A 22,013-nucleotide genomic window follows, 5' to 3' on the forward strand; every position below is an offset into this window, starting at 1 on the left:
TCAAGGCATAAAGGTTGTTAACCGAATTAGCTGACAACTTGTACATTTGTCTTCATAGTGATGTCAGACATCATGATAGCCATCTAAAGTGTTAGTTCTGTTTTTACAGCCAAATTGTCAGACTAAAAAGCCATTAAAGCTTCTTTAACCAAATTAGTCCGAGTGCATGAGGGCCTTTCAGTTATGTGTGTACAAATGATAGCTGTTGCCATCCAATATCATGTATACATATCTTTCACCTTGAATCATGACACTGTTTGAGCATTGCTCTCATCATTAGTTGATTAGTGGTCAGAAAATATTCTTAGCTGACTAACCTCTGATTTTTCTTGTTGACTTGTCAAACTTTAGTTAACACAGTCACTGACATTTCAACCTTCCAGCTCCAGAATTTTGGTGTACCATCACTTACTTTGAGTTGGATCAGCAGGTGGGTGAGACCTTTAAAGTCCCCTACAGTTGTACCACCGTCACTGTGGATGGCTACACAGACCCATCCAGTTTGGATAGATTTTGTCTGGGACAGTTGTCTAATGTTCATCGTACAGAAGCTAGTGAGAGAGCAAGGTAAGTGAAAAGAATGTCAACACAAGTCTTTATTAATGCAAATGACAATGCAATAATCAAATCATGTGAAAAATAAAACTTTATTTCAAAAACAGTAATAATATGATCAAACGTTTTGCACTTTAAACATTATGTATTCTGTCAGGAGGGTAACATACTATATTCATGTAACAAGTCTGCATCTTTGCTGACTGTGTAGTGTGCCGACAAATCGACAAGTGTGATCACCTGTTCCCAGAGAAAGATGAAGTCACACATAGTTTTTACTTACATGGAGCCACACATAGCTATTGCTTGCATGGAGTCATCACACATAGCTGTTGCTTGTATGGAGCCACGCATAGCTGTTGCTTACATGGAGTCATCACATAGCTGATGCTTACATGGAGTCTCACATAGTTGTTGCTAACATGGAGTTGCACATAGCTGTTGCTTACATGAAGTCACACATAGTTGTTGCTTACATGGAGTCACATAGCTTGTGCTTATGTAGAGTCACACATAGCTGTTGCTTACATGGAGTCTCACATTGCTAATGGATCTCAACATCAGTAAGTGAGCCACCCTATAAAAACATCAAAGCAGCAGTTTACCTACACCAAGGAAGGCCATGCTCTTCTTGTGCTGCACCATCAGTACCTTGTATTGGATTCATCTAGTAGACTTTTTGTTTCACAGACAGCTCAATATCTGTATATTTTTTTTTTATGGAAGGTATGAAAACCAGTCTAGCATCACAAGAGGCCAACATGGTGGCGTTATAGCATAGCCCCTTAGCATATGGGCTAGCAAACTTAAACGTTAAATCGAGATATACTTGCATGAAGTCGATATGAAAATAATTTATTTTGTCAGAAATTGCAAGAATATTAAAATTGTTACATGTTTAATCTGCTGATAGATGATGAAACCAATGTGTTGTTAAAGACATTTGAGCTGGTACTAGCGATTTCGATAGCATGTTGCATGAGCACACAGAATCTCACAACCGCCATTTTCAAATATTGTAGAAAAAATATTAAATGGGAGCCATATCTGATTGTAATAAAAATACAAAATGGAAGAGCACAAAATTCTCTATATTTATTCTGAGACCAACTTCCGGAGTTTTGTTGTATCACATGACTGCCACATTGACATGTGCTCTCTCACGTAGGGAGCATAGGAAGCAGGTAACCAGGCTACTCTGCTTGATGAATCAGACTGGCCAGGTTGTTCTCAAAATAAATATGTTGAGAATTGTTCTTTCTGGTTTTTACAAAAGGAATCAGACTTTAATTTAATATAGTTGAAATTTTGTACAACAACGTTAAAAAGGAGTTGATATCCCGTGACTATTGGACTTCCGACCGATGTTGTTTGAGATTTGTGAAGTCATGTGACTATTAACGCAAATGGCGTGTACTGGGTCAGGTTTCATCTAGTCTGTCAGCAGGTTAAAGACATAATGATTATAATACTTGCCATTTTTGAGAAAATAAGTTTCCTATTTAATTTAGGTATAAGTTGATAAAACCTAGGTTAAATTTGCTAGGCCTGCTGGTAAGCTATCTTATAGAGGCAGCAGATTACGAATTTGATATGTAATTCCTCAACCCACACTCCATCCAAAATCTGAAAAAATGGGGTTGGAATATTCGGAGGAAACACGAATTAGAAAATTTTTGAATCTCTGAGCTGAACTTTGGTGCTCAACTATTACACTGTGATGTGTAGCTTGAAGCATTGGTTTCAGATCTTAAATGGAATGCAATAGAAATGGGAAATTGCCATCCTTTTATTATATATGAAGAAACAATAAGAGCCCATGTATCAATACAGGCTTGGGGACTGGTTTATTGAACTACAAGAAGACAAGTTGATTTCACAGAAAATTAAGTCCTTGTTTATTCAACAATATATAATTTTGAAGGTCTTTTGTCAAAATTTAAATCAACCCTTTTGTAAATGTCTTTGAATGATGGAATTTTTAACCAAATTGTCTTAAGGAGTTTAGATTGGTTGAAAAATATTGTTTGAGATTTTATTGGTACACATAATTTCAGGGTTAAACTTATTTTGTAACAAGATAAGATCCTAAAATGTTGCCTTTATTGGGGTTTTTTCATACTGTGATAGGAAATGTTTACTTTTTATAACATGCACACATATTGCTTTAGAATTCTTTGGAATTAAAGGTTTGAAAGGAAACAAAATAATTTATGCTCATTATGATGTTTCCATGTAGCAGCATAATGCAGGTCAGCAAAGTAAAGTTAGAATTTGTATTCTGTTCATTGAAATGGCTTTAAATGCCAGTTTATGGGAATATAGTCAGATTTGTTTTGTGTGATACATTTTGTGGTATTGTACACAATCATCTTTTCTGACATACACGTTTTGGAGAGTCTTGAAAGAGAAACATCTTCAGATTTGGAAAATGCATGTTTTATAATCCAAAATGTTCTTTAATTCCATTCAGTAATAGTCATATGTTAACCTTGAACAAATTAATGTCATCCTGGAAAAAAAACTGAAAAAGACCTGGAAATTTATATTTATAAAAGCATGGAACCATGTCTACAAAATACAAAAGTATGTTGTGTATCAGTGTTGGGTCAACATTTCTAGCATTATTTTTGGGGGGGACTAATGTTCTAAAGTGCAGTGACAGCTTTGCCTTCATATTTGACAGCAAGTACATACTTCTTAAAGAAATGCGATCATTAAATTATTTGTGCAGAATATGAATGTTTATGTTCATGTCATCTTGAAAATCTTGTTGTGGCTTCTCCAGAATGGATGGTTATATCAAAATGGGGTTTTCACTAAAATTCTTCTTATGATGTCTAGTTGGTCCTAGATGAAAATAGTGCCAATCTGACAGCCACAATGCTGCCATCTTGAAAATTATGTTATTGCTTCACTTCATGAATAGAAAGTCATATTGATGTGTTTCACCAGAAGTCTTTTGATGGTGTCTAGTTGGCCTTAAATGAAGATTATACTGATTTGGTGTCTACTATGGCCACCATAGTGCCCACCTTGGAATTCTTGTTCAGTCTACTCCTCCATAATCTACTTGTCCTAAATGATGCCAATTTTAAATACATTAAGGCTGACACATGCTAATTTGAAAATCTTTTTTCTTTTGCACATGAATATGAGCTGGTTTAAACACTTTATAGTTACAAAGAATAATTGGTCTTATCTTGAACTCCAGGAAATAGTTTTTGGGCAGTAGAGTGCAAGTCCCATCAAGGGATGTGTGCTACTTGTATTTATTTTCAATCCTTCTTTTTCTGTTTAAAGCTAAGTGTTTATATATATATATATATATATATATATATATATATATATATATATATATATATATATATATATATATATATATATTTATGGTACATTTTTTCATGTGATGCAAGTTGCTTCTCTTGTAAGTTTCATACTTGCTAACAGAAAGTGTCAAATTTTTAAATACAAAGTAATTTGCTGTGTGGCATGAGTGAAGATGAGACTATATGCCCCTAGACTACAGGAAGTGTATATTTACTGATAAAAGGTAATCTGCTTTGGTAGAAATTTAACTTGTACAGAAAACAAAGCACTATACTAAATGTGAAGGTGACTTGATTTTGCAGCATATGTGATCGCATTGAAGTTTACATGAATTACATATGGATATTAATAATGTGGATATTTAAATTGGTGGTAGCCATGGAGTTCAGTTTTCCAGATTTTTTACACCACCAACAAAAAACTCTTGTTTGTCCATCCAACTGAGACTTAATTTTGTAAATCCAAGGAAGTGTCTTATTTCAATCACAAAGCCAGGCGTTGCACACTTTCTTACACTTGGCTAATTTTCCATCCAAACTATCAGTTCTAACAAGTTTAGCATTTTTCTGAATCTCATTGCAGTCTTCATCAGTTTGCAGTTTAAGCTCAAAATATTTATCCAAATTTGCAAATAGCTTTTTGCCTAAGTCTCAATGCGTCTTGATTTCAAGGTCACATGCAGTGTTTAATTGGTTACACTCGGAAACAAACACAATAATGAAAACCAATAGTTCATTTGATATACTTTTATAATGACCATATGTACATATCAAGACTCTTACTGTGAATTCAGTCATTGTAAATATCAGCACATTGTCCCCCTACTGAGCAACTAGTCAAAGTCTTTGAATTTGCCACTCAGCTATTGCATCTTGTTCTTTTGGTGTACTCTTATAATGACAACATGCACATCAGGGGGTCTTTAAGCCACTGAATTCTGTTTCTGTAAATATCAGCACAGCTAAAGTGATCTATTGGTCAGCAGATTTTCCCACTCTGCAGGTGGTTGAAGTAAGACTGGCAAGTCTTTGAATTTGCCTCCCAGCTATTGCGTATCTATGGAGAATTCTGGCACAAGTGATTTTACTGCATCCCAGATATTAAAAAAATTGTGCCCAAATATGCATGATGAAACATTTCCAAGACCTCGGTATGTATATGCCCTTTCAGACAGCATGTGGTGTAAGGGGGGTTCTGAGCACAGAGCAATATTAATACACAGATAAGGAACAGATTAAGCTCAGAAACTTTCCAGGTTAATGCTTATACAACTAGACACAACATCTTTTTAAAAATATTGACTTAAGTAGAGTTTTTATAGAATGGAACAGGAAGAGAGATGGATACTAAAGTGCAAAATATTGAACTATGACCATTTTTTCCTTCCCCTCCTTTTTTGACTATACCCCGTTACTTGGGTGGACAAGGTGGAGCTGCCCCCTTTAGATAACTTACTATCAGCATCTCTAGTGAAACATTACATCAAATATGAAACATTACAAGAAATATGAAACATTACAAGAAATATGAAACATTATTTAGAATAAGAAACATTACATGAAATATGAAATTTTACATGAAATATGAAACTGTACAAGAAGTGTGGTTTTCAGCAGATGACACGTGATATTTTAAGTTGGTTTTGGTTGTTGCAGGTTACACATAGGCAAGGGGGTTCACTTGGATTACCGTGGGGAGGGGGATGTGTGGATCCGCTGTGTCAGTGACCACAGTGTGTTTGTTCAAAGTTACTACTTGGACAGGGAGGCAGGAAGAGCACCTGGGGATGCTGTGCACAAGATCTATCCAAGTGCTTATATCAAGGTAATTTACTCATGCATACTACAAATGATAATAATAAAGTATCTGTGATATTTTTATATCAAGGTAATTTACTCATGCATACTACAAATGATAATAATAAAGTATCTGTGATATTTTTATATCAAGATAATTTACTCATGCATACTACAAATGATAATAATAAAGTATCTGTGATATTTTTATATCAAGGTAATTTACTCATGCATACTACAAATGATAATAATAAAGTATCTGTGATATCTTTATATCACGGTAATTTACTCATGTTCATTGTAAAGGGTAATCATAAATTGTCTACAAGTTTTTTAGATCAAAGATACTTGCACGTAATATGATGGGTTAATAATAATGTATCAGATCTTTATACCAAAGCAGTATACTCCTGCATAATATGAAGGGTTAATAATAAAGTATCTGAGATCTTTATATCAAAGCAATATACCCCTGTATAATATGAAGGGTAATAATAAAGTATGAGATCTTTATATCAAAGCAATATACCCCTGCATAATATGAAGGGTTAATAATAAATTTTCTGAGATATTTATACCAAAGCAATATACTCTTGCATAATATGAAGGGTTAATAATAAATTTTCTGAGATATTTATGCCAAAGCAATATACTCCTGCATAATATGTAGGGTTAATAATAAAGTATCTGAGATCTTAATATCAAAGCAATATACCCCTGTATAATATGAAGGGTAATAATAAAGTATGAGATCTTTATATCAAAGCAATATACCCCAGCATAATATGAAGGGTTAATAATAAATTTTCAGAGATATTTATACCAAAGCAATATACTCCTGCATAATATGAAGGGTTAATAATAAAGTATCTGAGATATTTATATCAAAGCAATATCCTCCTGCATAATATGAAGGGTTAATAATAAAGTATGAGATCTTTATATCAAAGCAATATACCCCTGCATAATATGAAGGGTTAATAATAAAGTATCTGAGATCTTTATACCAAAGCAGTATACTCCTGCATAATATGAAGGGTTAATAATAAAGTATCTGAGATCTTTATACCAAAGCAATATACTCCTGCATAATATGAATGATTAATAATAAAGTAGTGTTGATATCTTTCTATCAAAGTAACATACTTGCACATCATATGAAGGGATTATAATAAAGTATCAATGAAAATATGCATAACATGAAAGGTAATAAAGCATCTATACTATTTTTGTATAAAATTAATACACTAATGCATGATATGAAAGGTAATTAAGCATCTGTAAAATTTTTGTATAAAATTAATGCACTGATGCATGATAAAATTAATACACCGATGCATGATATGAAACGTAATAAAGCATCTATAATATTTTTGTATAAAATTAATACACTAATGCATGATATGAAAGGTAATAAAGCATCTATAATATTTTTGTATAAAATCAGTACACTAATGCATGATATGAAAGGTAATGAAACATCTATAATATTTTTGTATAAAATCAATAAACTAATGCATGATATGAAAGGTAATAAAGCATCTGTAAAATTCTTGTATAAAATTAATGTACTGATGCATGATAAAATTAATACACTGATGCATGATGTGAAAGGTAATAAAGCATCTGTAATATTTTTGTATAAAATTAATACACTAATGCATGATATGAAAGGTAATAAAGCATCTATACTATTTTTGTATAAAATCAATACACTAATGCATGCTATGAAAGGTAATAAAGCATCTGTAATATTTTTGTATAAAATCAGTACACTAATGCATGATATGAAAGGTAATAAAGCATCTGTAAAATTCTTGTATAAAATTAATGTACTGATGCATGATAAAATTAATACACTGATGCATGATATGAAAGGTAATAAAACATCTATAATATTTTTGTATAAAATCAATACACTAATGCATGATATGAAAGGTAATAAAGCATCTATACTATTTTTGTATAAAATTAATACACTAATGCATGATGTGAAAGGTAATAAAGCATCTATAATATTTTTGTATAAAATCAGTACACTAATGCATGATATGAAAGGTAATAAAGCATCTGTAAAATTCTTGTATAAAATTAATGTACTGATGCATGATAAAATTAATACACTGATGCATGATATGAAAGGTAATAAAACATCTATAATATTTTTGTATAAAATCAATACACTAATGCATGATATGAAAGGTAATAAAGCATCTATACTATTTTTGTATAAAATTAATACACTAATGCATGATGTGAAAGGTAATAAAGCATCTATAATATTTTTGTATAAAATCAGTACACTAATGCATGATATGAAAGGTAATAAAGCATCTGTAAAATTCTTGTATAAAATTAATGTACTGATGCATGATAAAATTAATACACTGATGCATGATATGAAAGGTAATAAAACATCTATAATATTTTTGTATAAAATCAATACACTAATGCATGATATGAAAGGTAATAAAGCATCTATACTATTTTTGTATAAAATTAATACACTAATGCATGATATGAAAGGTAATAAAGCATCTGTAAAATTTTTGTATAAAATTAATGTACTGATGCATGATAAAATTAATACACTGATGCATGATATGAAACGTAATAAAGCATCTAATATTTTTGTATAAAATTAATACACTAATGCATGATGTGAAAGGTAATAAAGCATCTATAATATTTTTGTATAAAATCAGTACACTAATGCATGATATGAAAGGTAATGAAACATCTATAATATTTTTGTATAAAATCAATAAACTAATGCATGATATGAAAGGTAATAAAGCATCTGTAATATTTTTGTATAAAATTAATACACTAATGCATGATATGAAAGGTAATAAAGCATCTATAACATTTTTGTATAAAATCAATACACTAATGCATGATATGAAAAGTAATAAAGCATCTGTAATATTTTTGTATAAAATTAATGCACTGATGCATGATATGAAAGGTAATAAAGCATCTATAATATTTTTGTATAAAATCAATACACTAATGCATGATATGAAAAGTAATAAAGCATCTGTAATATTTTTGTATAAAATTAATGCACTGATGCATGATAAAATTAATACACTGATGCATGATATGAAAGGTAATAAAGCATCTGTAATATTTTTGTAGAAAATGAATACACTGATGCATGATATGAAGAGTAATAATAAAGCATATTTACTTATTTTTGGATTGAACAATAACGAGAAAACATAAACAGACATTTCCTTGCAGATAGTACTTTAGTATCACCAATGTGATGCTTGTCCAGTCCGTCAACAACTCTGTTTGCAAAATACTTAGACCCAAAAAATGGAAATATATTAAGCAAGTATTAGCTTTTTAAATATTAAATTGCTTTACAAGCAAGAAACTTGAGGATTTATCCAGCCCCAAGTGCTCCTATTTTGGACATTTGAGACAACAAAAACCTATAGGTAGTGTGCCCTAAGCTGGCTAGTGATAACTTAGCGTTTTGCATTTAATTTCTGTTTATTCAGTTGTACTTCTTGATTTACCATTTATTTTATCAGATCAGTTAGCACAGCATATTTTTTCTTGGTTGATAATGAAGTGGACATAAAAGAAATTGTTCAATTGTTCAGTCTTTTTTAATTAAAATCTAATAATGACAAAAACAGTAGAAAAGCTTTTGAAAAGTTTGTTTAAAAACCATTTTAACATTGTCTAACAGTGCAGGAATAAATGCAGAATAGTGATTAATATCTGTTATTCACATAAAGCCAATCAGGAAACTATAACTGATTGAAACATGGCACACACTGACCATTGGTCATTAAGTCATTTTATGGGCTTCCTCCATGGAGAGAGCCATGGTGGCTCAGTGGTTAACACGATAGACTTGAAACTGAAATTATATGGGTCATATACCATGGTCTGTCATTGGGCAAGGCATTTGACTCCAATTGCTTATTCACTAAATAACCAGCTTGTGTTCCTGTGCAATTTCAGCACCAAACCAAACCTTCCATTGGACTATATAATATAGTCAAATATCCCCAGGTGAAATTCTCGGTAGAGAAATATGCATATGATTAAACAGTGCCATTAATTTTGATTTGTGTTGTTGACTTGTGCCCTTCTTTCCTGATTGAGAAATTTTGGAATAGCAACTATTTGTTCTAGTTAGAAATTGTATTTTCTTGGCTTGTACAATAGGCCTGAGGTCAAGAGAGAGGTACCATTATTTCTCACCCATACGACAAGAGAAATCTACTTGTTTTGCTAACCTTAGTTTTCTTGTCTCAGTCTAGGCATCTCAGACCATTCGTCTCAGTCAAGGTGTCCACATGCTCAGAACTACTTTTTAAAAAAGAAACCCTTGTTGTCTTCTGCTGTGCTTGATATAGTTGTACTAAAATCAAACAACAACAACAACAACAGCAACAACTCTATAACAAAAACATAGTTACTTAAGTTAAATCCAACTTTGAGAACACCATACAAAAACAATTTGAGAGAGACAAAGACAAACACATATGATGTAGAGCTTTTTGGTATTATGCTTGTTTGTTCCACACATCATGGTCAGTTTTATCCTATATGCAGACATAGCTCAATAAATTTGTAAATCAGCATCATTAAATGTAGATAAAGCTACCTAACTAGTTTTAAATACTTTGTGTGAAACAAATTATATACTGTTAGTTACATTTAATGATGCTGACCTGAAAATAACTGTGCTACAGATAGGATACAATTCACAATGCTGTGTGAAATGAACTATAACATAAAACACTTATCCATGCATATATACTATAGACCTATACACTTCATAGCCTCCCTACTCTCTTAACAACTATGGAAAACTTTGTAACAGCCACAAAAGTGTTATATAAAACATGCTTTTTTCTAATTTTGTTAAGCATCTCCAATGTGCCCCGGTTAAAACAAAAATATACCTACAATATGTAATGACAAATAATATACGTACCAGCCAGAAGGAATAATTTATCCATCATCACATTAATCCACAAGCAAATTTCACTGTAGCACTTGCCATATTTTCAGGACAGAAAATAAATGTTCAAAGAATCCATGAACTTGAAAGTTTAGCACATGGTTATCTGCTAGAGTCCGGTTTTGGAGAGTCTATTATACACGGGGGTAAATTTACAATCAATATTAAGGACAGCACACACAGTTTCACCTCCTCCAAAGAAAAGAATAGTTATATATGATAGTGACACAGAACTCTAATTACCCATGAACAATCTAAAGAAAAATGTTACTCTTCGTTACAGCTTGTACTAAGTATAACTACAGTAGAGCTGAGTAGCCAATATCGTTTTCTTATTTACAGTATAACTTTTCAAAATTCGAACTGAGGAAAATAAAACAGTTTCTTGTAAAAAATATTAATTATATATTGTCAATTTCATATAACATCCATCTATTAGATGTGATAATACCTCAGTATTGTGCAACGTTTTATGTTATTTTTCTTAGCTCACGCATTTAAACTGTGTACTTTGGATGCAATGGTCACACCACAGCCCTCATTAATGTATTTATATTCATGCGCCGCATGTAAACATTGGACGTGAACACTAGTGCAGAATTCTTTTTACTTTAAAGGAAAATATTGGGTGAGAAAAATAATCTACGTTGGGGTTTGGACCGAGACAGGGAAATCCCAGTCATGGGTTTATATTATATGTAGGCTTGCCCGAGTGGGGAGACAAATAATATAAACCCTTGACGGAGATTTCCTTGTCTTGGTCCAAACCCCAACATAGATTATATATGTCTCGACCTCATCAATACATGAAATGATAAAAACACCCAAAGGTAAATCAATTTAGGTTTATGAAGGCTGAGGGGATGCATATTATTACTACCAGTTGAGAATCTTTCTTTATCAAAAAAACAAAGTAGTTGATTTTGTTTATATAAAATAAATATCAAGCAAAAGTTTTCTTACAGATGCAAAATGAAATGGTTGAAAAAAAATGTTAAACCTAGACCTGTATATTTATGAATGACAACATATGTGAAAATTTACATTTGGGTGTATGAAGCCTGAGAGAGAGGGGGGTAGTGAGAATTGAAATTAGCATGGGTTGGCTTAGCTTTTAAAAATGTCTGATCTAGAACTTCACAGGTTGATTCACTGGTTTTCCATCTTTGCTGTAAAAGAGTCTATCCGTATTGAATTCCTTTAATTACCAATTCTAGCTTTTGTTTTAGCTTATGTTTTATCCCAGCTTTTGGATGACTGTCAAGAACAGCTCCACTTTATTCAAGGCTGAGTAAGCTGAAGTCTTATTGATTGAAATCTACAAAAAGTTATTAATTTCAGTTGGAATTAGAGCTGAAAGAAATGTTGACGTTTTTCAATTTTTCATTTAGGCTGTAATTTCATCAAAAGTATGAAAATATATCTGCATAAGCCTAGATTCATTATTGTCTAATCGCAAGGTGAAATCAGCTGTTCAGTCCAAATAATTGACTTGTCTGTAGCTTACTATATGGTATAATGTTATAATGTACATGTAAACATGCAACTCTGTCTCACCATGGCTTTAATCTCTAAAGTCAAATTTTGATTTTTATTAGTTCTTCTGATCGTAGACAAGACAAGCTTATGAGATGGCCTGATGTCTGTCATCCATGTTTCTGTTAGCACAAGTTTGTTATTGCAGTTTCTCCTAAACTATTTGGAAATTTACCAAGAAACTTGACACACACATTCATTTCTTAGTCTAGTTGGTCGTAATAAAAATGGTGCTGCTTGGACATCTGATATGACCACCACAGTGGCAGTCATGAAAATCTTGTCATTGCTATCATCACCAATTCAGCATAGAGTCTTCACTGAAAGACTTTTTATGATGTCTTGTTGGTTCTAAATGAATATTGCTACCACTGCAGCTAATTTGAAGATCTGTTATTGGTGAAAAATAGGAGATAGTTTCACCACTTGGCAGTTAAAGAGAAGAAATTGTCTTATATTGAATTTCCAGAAATTCTTTTCAGCCAATAGAATGCAAGTACTTCAGGCAAATTCTATTGTTTTTTTTTTTTCATTCACAGCATTCTTTTGGTTTACACAACATAAGCATGATCTCGTCTCATTGCCCTAATTGTTAATGCTAACCAATATTACATCATTGTGGTTTGCAAATATTTGGCACATAATTTTCTAGGAATGTTGGAAAATGTAGTATCAGTATGTGTGCTATATTAGGTATTTTATAATATTTTTTAATTATTTTATTGGTTCATACAGGTATAAACAGGTGAGGTTCATAAAGACCTAGCCACTAACATTGCAGGAAATTGTAATGAAGAAAGAAAGATTTAATTAATAACAAATGTAAAATACCTTTACATCCAAGGTAAGCAGTATTAAGCATGATTTCCAATCGCTTTCCAGGTCTTCCGTTAGAACAACATACACACAGAATTTATATATATATATATATGCTTTCACTGTGTTGTATATTTCAGGTATTTGACATCCGTCAGTGTCATCGTCAGATGCAGCAGCAGGCAGCCACAGCTCAAGCTGCAGCAGCAGCACAGGCAGCAGCAGTAGCAGGAACAGTGCCTGGACCTGCATCTGTTGGGGGCATTGCTCCAGCTGTTGGTACGAATTAATAGAAACTTTCTGTTTCTTCTAGAAACCTTGCTCATTGTCCAATTGCCAGCAAAGTTGGGGGGTTTAATATTGTTTCTTGTGTTAATTCAATTGCTTCAATACATTTAATGGATTGACCCTAGAACACATATATATATTCTTGTTGCTGATGCCAAGACATGGGTATCACTTTTCCAGCAGTAATGACAGTATTGGCGTAAATGTAAAGATATTGGTTTGCACACATTATTTAAATAGTTGGATTGGTTAAGTTAGGTGTAATTCCTTTGTGGAGGCACAGGGTTGAAGCACAGCTGTCATCTACCACTGGAATGTCAGAATTTGATGTAGTAATTGGCATGGCCATTGCATGTTTGACACTCCTTCACAGCAGTTCAGTTGCAGAAAAATCAATTTCATTGCTCAGATAAAGAAACATGACCTTCAAAAAGTTTCAACTACAGTAGACTTTTATTCAGTCTCCTCTGAGTGCAAGATAAATACTGGCATACAGCATCATGTATTGCAAGATCCCGTTATCTCTGCTATGTTTAATATTTCAGACATGATTTCTCTCCGTTTTAAAGCAGAATTCCACTTTTCTCCTGACTTTAATCCGATTTTTCTTGATATAGTCCATTTTTTTTATTATTATGTCCAATCCGTTTTTTTCCTGGCTTTTTTAAACGGTCTGTTCGGGCCCATTCTGCAACGACCCTTGTAACGTATTCATGCCATATATTAGTTAGCCCACAACTCTCGCAAAGAGTATTCTGATTGGTCAAAAGTTTAAATTCATCCAAGGAATCTTTGTGTAAATGAAACTGGTGGCAATGGAAAGAAGAAGCGTGCTTACAAAATAATGGCGTCCCAAGTTGTTGAGAGAGACCATGACATGAGAAGTTTAAATAAAGCTTTTAAAAATGCCATTTTTCAGCACACTATAGGCTATACATGGCGGCCAGTATTAATGGTGGAAGAAGAACCCGTAAAAACCCAAATGATATTTGTGTCAATCTGACATACAACATAGTTGCTATGGCATCCAACTTGAAAATACTGTTCTTGCTCTTTTTTCCAGAACAATTAGTTGTCTTCACATGTTTTTCACCAAAAGACTTCTTACTAGGTCTAGTTCAATCTCAGTAATAATTGTGTCAGCCTGACCTCCAATATGGCCACCATTGTGATTGTTGTTGTTGTAGGGTTTAACTCCATTTTTCAGCATTAGATACCCCCCCAAAATCATGTTTACAGACCCAAAAAGAAAAGACATGATGACAGACGGTTGATTTTGTGAACACAGATGAGTTCTTGAAGAACCTGTTCCTTCTCATCTGTTGATCTTACCTTCTTTATCACACGTAGAGGGTGGGTCAGGTGAAGAGAAAGAAATTTGGACTTTTTATAAGGTTATAAGAGGTTAAAAATGGCTTCTCCCAGGTCTATCCCAGAGCTGCAGGACTAGGATCTCTTCAGATTTGAGAAGCTGTACAGGGCTAAGCCCATGTTGCTTCTTAACTCATCAACATGCAAGCGTGTCAGTTACACCTGAGTGCATATACCACTAACTTTGTAGCATCATTTTTTGTTGAGTGTTTGATCATTGTGGTATATGGACTGTTGCATACAAGTAAGGCAATGTGTGCCATTTACCGTCGGACATGGGTTTGAATATCCATAGAGTACAAAGTAAAAATTCTCTAACTTGTACTATAGTATTAATTCTGCCTAATATTATCAAGCATTCTCTTGTAGAATTCAGGGACAGCACTTTCTGTTCTGTTTGGTGTTTATTTGTTATTCTATTTCTCTCTCTCTCTCTCTCTCTCTCTCTCTCTCTCTCTCTCTCTCTCTATATGTATGTGTGTGCGTGCGTGAAAAAGTCCCTTGCTCCAAGGGCAAGTTAAATGTCACAAGACAGACTTATCTTGTGCTGTTTGCAGTACTTGTATAATGTAAAATAATTTTTTAACCATCCATTGGTACAATGTAAGTGTCCTTGATAGATAGTATTGTGTTGTACCTTTTAGTACTGTTTTTGGTTCATTTTAATAGGACTGTTGAGTGGAAATTGGCAGAGCCTCTGATGAATTTGTCTTCTGTTTACAGGATTGAGTGCTGCTGCTGGTATTGGAGTGGATGACTTAAGAAGGTTGTGTATTTTGAGACTAAGTTTTGTGAAGGGCTGGGGACCAGATTATCCCAGACACAGTATTAAAGAAACTCCTTGCTGGATTGAAGTCCAGTTGCATCGACCGCTACAGCTTCTGGATGAAGTTCTTCAGGCCATGCCACTAAATGAGCCTCGTCCCAACCGAGGTTACTTCCTTGGCTGAACACAGAAACAATTTGAATGTGCCATTCTTTTAGCTTAACTCATTCTGGAACAGGGAAGTATTTGTAAAGGAGTATAAAATTTAAATTTTCAAAAAAGATAGATGATTTTGCATGAGAGTCTCAGTTTCCCAAGGACAAGAAGATCATCACGTGTACATCACAACTTCAAAACAATTTTGTTTGAAATGCAAAGCTCTGATGCACATTGGATTATATAAACAGATACAAAAGGTCAACAGACTTATTTATGTTACAGTGTGTTTAGTCGATGGTATCAAAGCTATATCCACATGATCCTTCTTCCTGATGACTTCCAGCCAGCATCATGTCATACATTTTCTTCTACAGGATTCCACTTTAAAATCCAGTTTTATTGAAAATTTCTTATGTTCATGTATTCATTAACATTGTACAATTTATATGTTCATGTATTCATTAACATTGTACAATTTATATGTTCATATATTCATTAACATTGTACAATTTATATGTTTATGTATTCATTAACATTGTACACTTTTTATGTTCATGCATTCATTAATGGTTTACAATTTCATATTTTTAATACGTAAGTGAGACTATTACTTTAGATGCTGTAGGAGTTGTATCATTTTTAGCTTCCTTACATTTAATAACATTTTGTATATATCATACCTGCCAGCCTTCCTGACAGTGTTGTGGGGGTTTCGAGACTTTAAAAAAGTACATTTTGTGGTCATGTGGGGTAGGCATGTCAGTACATGTGATGCAGAAATGCAACATTGTGCAATTGAGAACAAGTTATTTATTTACTCCTTTAAGCCTTTTGAAAACTCCTTGCTCATTTGAATGAAGAGGAAATGTCCATTTTCTTTCTTTGAAGCATTTAATACACTTCGAGACAACACATTAGTTGGTAGACTTGACCTTGTGAGATATCATCACCACACATACGTGTGTGCACATGCTTCTATAATCATGATCACAGGAGCATAAAATAAAAAATATCGCAAATTTCTGACCCTAGAATTTATTGGATAGTAGAATATAGTCTTAACTATAGTAAAAGTTACATGGGTCGTGCATGCACATTTACTCATTTTAATTAAAAATAAATTGTTCTTTTAAAATTTGACACTGATTTTCTTTAAACAAATTCTATTCAATCCAGATTATTGAATGCTCTGCACCTTAACTGTCATCAAGAAACTTCCAGACGAAAATTATCGATCTATATGGTCATTTACAATGGTGGCCTTGTACTAAAGAGCACATCAAGTGGAATCGTCACATGGGGTAGTATTTGTTAATGTGTAGCTTTCACTGTGACATCACAGTGTGTGACATTCAGTCCGGATTGTACTGGATCACACCTTTAGGTTTATTTTGTCCCAAAATATCTACATATTTTATCATTGAATTTGCCATAGGCACTTCTAGGAACATCTAAATAATGACATAAAGGAATGTGGATGTATATGAATGCTTGCCACTTAAAGGCATGGAGAATCAGGTTCTAAAAATTGTCATTCATGACTGAAGTAGTTGGTGTTGAATGTGTACATGACCTGTGTGACTTCTGCTATAGATGAAGACTTGGTTGCCTTTTGGTAGGGGGCTTGAAGTGTCTTTAGTGTTCATCGATGCAGGCATTAGAACATGAATGTACTGTCATCCAAACTTCCTTATTGTTGAATTTGTTTCATCATTGTAAATGATCTTTTGGTTTCTGCATTACTCAGAGGGAGAGTCGGACATGCAGTGGCCACATTCTTTAGAATGTCAGATTTTTGTTTTTGTTAAGGTTGATGATGGTGGCTCAGGTATTTAAGTTGCTTCATTGTCAAATGTGTGGTTGCTTCAGCAGATACCAGTGAAAGCTTAAAATGAACTTCAGTCTTAAGGAAAAAAACTTTGATTTGGTTATGATGTAATTATGTGCACAACGTAATTCATTTCTTTTGATGTAATTCTACAATACTTTGAATTAACTTTTTCTTCTTGCTTTGCTAAGCAAGTCAGTTTTTCATGTTTTGTAACTGCTCCAGTGGCCATATGGTTAGAGCATACGCCTTGGATGTGGGGGATCGCAGTTTCAGACCCTGGCTGAGTCATACCAACGTCTTCTAAAACTGGTACTAACAGCTGCCTCACATGGCGCTCAGCATTAAGAGGTTAGTGTTGGGACTGGCCATCATGATGTCAGGATAATGTGACTGGTTGGGACATGATACTACATGTCTGCGGCATGATGCCCCAGTGCTAGACATCACTATAAACTGCCACACTGCAGACATTGTAGTGATATCACTAAAATATTGTTAAAACAACATTAAAAATCCTAATCACATACACAAACACACACACACACACTCTTATTTTGTAAATTTTAATTTCAAAATTGTTCAGTAATTCTTTGATGTACTGTCAGTATTTGAACCATATTACTAACCTGCATTTGTGTGAATGTCAGTCTTTGTTAGTTGCTTTTAGGATTGAGCTCAGCATTTGTGCTTCATCCCGATGTTGAGTGATGTTACTATCTCAAGTCAAACATTGACTAATGTCGATATGGTCTTTTTGCAGCAAGTGCAAAGTATGCAGTGCTCCCTTTGAAGCTGTGCTTCACAAAATCAACTTTTCAGCCGTTTAGTTTTGCCGTGTTTGCTTGATTCACAGATGGCTCGTTTTTCACTGAATCACAACTGTGTTTTGGAATTTTGCATTCATAAATGAATCAACCTTCCACTATTCCAACTACCACAAATAATCATGTTGTACATTTATATAAAGACTAAAATCTGACTTCAAAGAAATGTTGTCACTGATCAAAGACTAACCAATAATCTGTAAGAAAGATGACTTAAGCATTATCATTCAGGGTAACAAAGTGTAATAAATTCTGTTTCTCATATGACAAATCTCTTTGATTTACCTATCTTCAAACAGAGATGTTCAGATTGGTGTATTTTACCAATGCAAATTAGCTAAATGGGGTCTCTAACAGCAATACTCAAAGATCTTTATATAACCATTGCTATTTGTCAATCAGTTAAGTATCTCTGCAGTGGTGGTTGTTTATCTCACTCCCTTTACCTTTAATTGCACAACCAACTGTATAAACTGCTCATGTTGATAAATCATGGTATCAGGAAAAGTCTCTCTTGATAAGATTACTGGAAATCATGTTTTTAAAAACACAGCTGGGTTGGGATTTTGTAGAATCTCAAAATCATGTTTTCTACGTGACATGTCAAGTTCTGGCAGATATGGTATTTTGAAGATCATGCTGTATATATAATATATGGACAATCTGTTGAACAGAAAAATTAAAAGAAGTATATGTATGTTGAAGTTGCAAGTAGGCTTTAATCGTTAGCGTTGTCATTGTTCTGTTTGGAGTTAAATGTCAGAGGTGCCCCAACACAAGTATGTGGTCATTCTTATTAGAGTGTTTGGTTGTTGATGTAGATCACATTTTAAAATTATTACTTTCCAGTTAATGAAGGTGGAAAAAAGTTGCAAGCCTTACCCACTCAGTTCGGCTTGATTACAGTTAATAAACCCAAGAAAATTAACTGGCAAGCAGTATTGAAGGGGAGAAAAAACTTCTAACAATGCTTAATATAGACCAGTCAATTTTTAAAAATCTGTTTCTGTTTTCAGCTGACCTGGCCATAAGGCTGGCATTATGGTGGAGCTATGGTCATGCGTCATCTATCTGTAGTTTATTTGTTCAACTCGTCAAAAACCACTTGACCAATTTGAATTAAACTTGGCAGAAAGCATCAGGGTATAAAGGCCCTTCCGCTATTCACAAATAATACAAATCTTGAACCAGTTTTAGTTACCATAACTTATAACCTTTAAACAACGTCTCCAAAACCGCTGAACAGAATTTGCCCAAAAATTGGCAGAAAGCATATTGGTATCAAAGCTTTTACCTTCTTTCTTTCTTTATTTGTTTTTCTCTTTTTTTTTCTTGTTAAAACTATTGCTCACCTCAGTAAAGTTGAGGTAAACTACTGCAATGTGCCCAGTGTCCGCATTGGCTTTGGCATCCATACAGATAAAAGCATATACATATGTATATCCTCACTTAATGGTCAACCATTCTTTCTAGTTCCTAGTTTCATACCACCAGCTCCCAGGGAAGGGGGCAAGATTTGTATATTACATTAGCTGTACATCCTTGAAGAGGGGATGCATCTTGATGAGAAGTTTAACCAACATCTCAAATGTAGGTCACCATAACTTGTATTTTATGCTTCACTGACTGAAGTGATTGAAATTGTATTTTCATAGGCTATATGCACAATAGAGCATCAACTATATTATTGTGTCTTTATTAATACCATGCCCTTAAGGAAAGTAACAGTGACCTACATTTCACCTTGTACTAGCTCAAGTTTCTGATTTGAGCCAATAACGAACTAGCTTGTTTGCATTGTGTGTGTGTGTGTGTGTCAGAATCATCAAGCTAGAATTTTATATGCATCTCTTAGTACCATTCCCTTGCCATAAAAGAATGCCACTGTGACCCACATTTTCCATTTACTGGCTTAGGTTTACTTTGCAGAATTTAACTCATGACCACTGTGTTTCTTCGCATACTCTGTACATGCTTTCCCAGATAGAATCATGAAACTTGAAGATGCATCTGCATAAGTAATATTTCCTCTTTTCATTAGGTCAATATTGATCATATTTTATGATTCACTGATGTGTTAAAATTTGTTTGCTCTTCATATCTCATGTATTCTTCATGCTAGAATGTGACATTGTTGTTGGTATTCTTCTCTGTTACAACCACAGATGAGGTTCATTGACCTATATTTCATATTTTATTGACTTTGGTTAAGATTTTGCATTTAACTCATGAACACATGAGTTTTTGCCATGTTATATGCATGCTATCCAATGCAGAATTATGAGACTTGTTGTGTGGATACATCTTGACAAGTTTTACATCCTTTTTGTCAAAAGAGGTGTATGTGACTTATATTTCATGCTCAGTAATTGTCTTCAAATTTTCGTATTAAAAATTCATTTTTTAGGTGCTGGTTATGTTCCAATAATGAAACATGATAAATTGCTTGCATCTGTTACTAATACACCTTTAAAACCAGCAAGGTAGGTATTTGTGTCTATGATCACATTATTTCAGCCATGCTAGACCTATATATCCTAGCCTCTTCAGAAGGCCATCTATGACCATAATAAATGTTTATTTAATGTTAACCTTTCCATGTTAATGACTATAACAACTAATTGTGTTATGTACTGAACTGCATTATATTGAGTACCATAATATGTAGAGAACGATGTTTTATTAATAACTGCAGTATGGATGGAATTGCGATATAGTGTAATGTACTAAACTACAGTATAGAGACACTATCAGAAATTGTTAAATAATGGTGTTTTGAAAGGACATAAAGATTTGTGACTAAGCTTCACCTTGTTTTCTTTCAACCCATATTGTTATACATATGTATGATTTTGGTCATGGGGTCCAAAGTGGTATCACATTATATCCATAATCGTGTTATTAAGAACTGTGTTAGAATGAGGGAGATCTGAGCATTGTACATTATGATATGTCACCCTCAACAGGCTAGCTATGTTTTATACATGTGAGAGAGAGTAAGGACTTCGGTGAGTGGAGTGCCTTCTGCATGATTATAATGTGAGGCCTCACCTGTAGTAGCTAATCAAGTTAATTATTCTACCTGAACTATGAACTGCTGGCTGTCAACCCAAGGTTACTTAAAGCCTGTGACTTTCAGACAGTAAAATCTAGCTTCTAGGCTTGGACAATGACCACAACTTTCAAGCGGATATTAGGAACAATGATTAATAAATAAATAAAAATAACATCTTATTTTGATTATTTTTATAGCTCTTAGACCAGAAGAGTTTATGGGATGTCTGTCGTCTGTCCATTAGCATAAGACTGTTATCACAACACCCAATCTACTTTGAGAATTGCTAGGAAATTTTACACACATTCAAGCCATGGCCTTGTTGATCCTAAATGAATATGGTGCTACTTGATACTCCAATATGGCCACCACAGCAGTTGTCTAAAAAATCTTACTGATACTAATCCTGAATGAATGGTCTTTTCAGCATTGCAGTTTTTGCTACCACCACAGCAGTTGTCTAAAAAATCTTATTGATACTAATCCTGAATGAATGGTCTTATCAGCATTGCAGTTTTTGCTACCACCACAGCAGTTGTCTAAAAATTCTTATTGATACTAATCCTGAATGAATGGTCTTATCAGCATTGCGGTTTTTGCTACCACCACAGCAGTTGTCTAAAAAATCTTATTGATACTAATCCTGAATGAATGGTCTTATCAGCATTGCAGTTTTTGCTACCACCACAGCAG

At 33.6% G+C, this 22,013-nt stretch overlaps 1 protein-coding gene across 2 annotated transcripts in view; it reads left to right on the top strand.

The window, feature by feature from the left end:
- Positions 1-21,492, top strand: part of LOC149794077 (SMAD family member 4-like) — a 66,892-nt gene extending 45,400 nt beyond the window's left edge. For both annotated transcript variants that reach the window (XM_089968024.1, XM_089968026.1), the window contains exons 9-12: positions 384-567; positions 5,541-5,709; positions 13,167-13,305; positions 15,409-21,492. In XM_089968024.1, coding sequence (XP_089824150.1) covers positions 384-567; positions 5,541-5,709; positions 13,167-13,305; positions 15,409-15,635 — 719 coding nt within the window. In that variant the 3' untranslated portion in view covers positions 15,636-21,492. The remainder of the gene's footprint in view (positions 1-383; positions 568-5,540; positions 5,710-13,166; positions 13,306-15,408) is intronic.
- The last annotated feature ends 521 nt before the right edge of the window (positions 21,493-22,013 follow it).

This window comes from Sinohyriopsis cumingii, chromosome 8, assembly GCF_028554795.1.
Source record: "Sinohyriopsis cumingii isolate HCF-2022 chromosome 8, ASM2855479v2, whole genome shotgun sequence".
Taxonomy (NCBI): Eukaryota; Metazoa; Mollusca; class Bivalvia; order Unionida; family Unionidae; genus Sinohyriopsis; species Sinohyriopsis cumingii.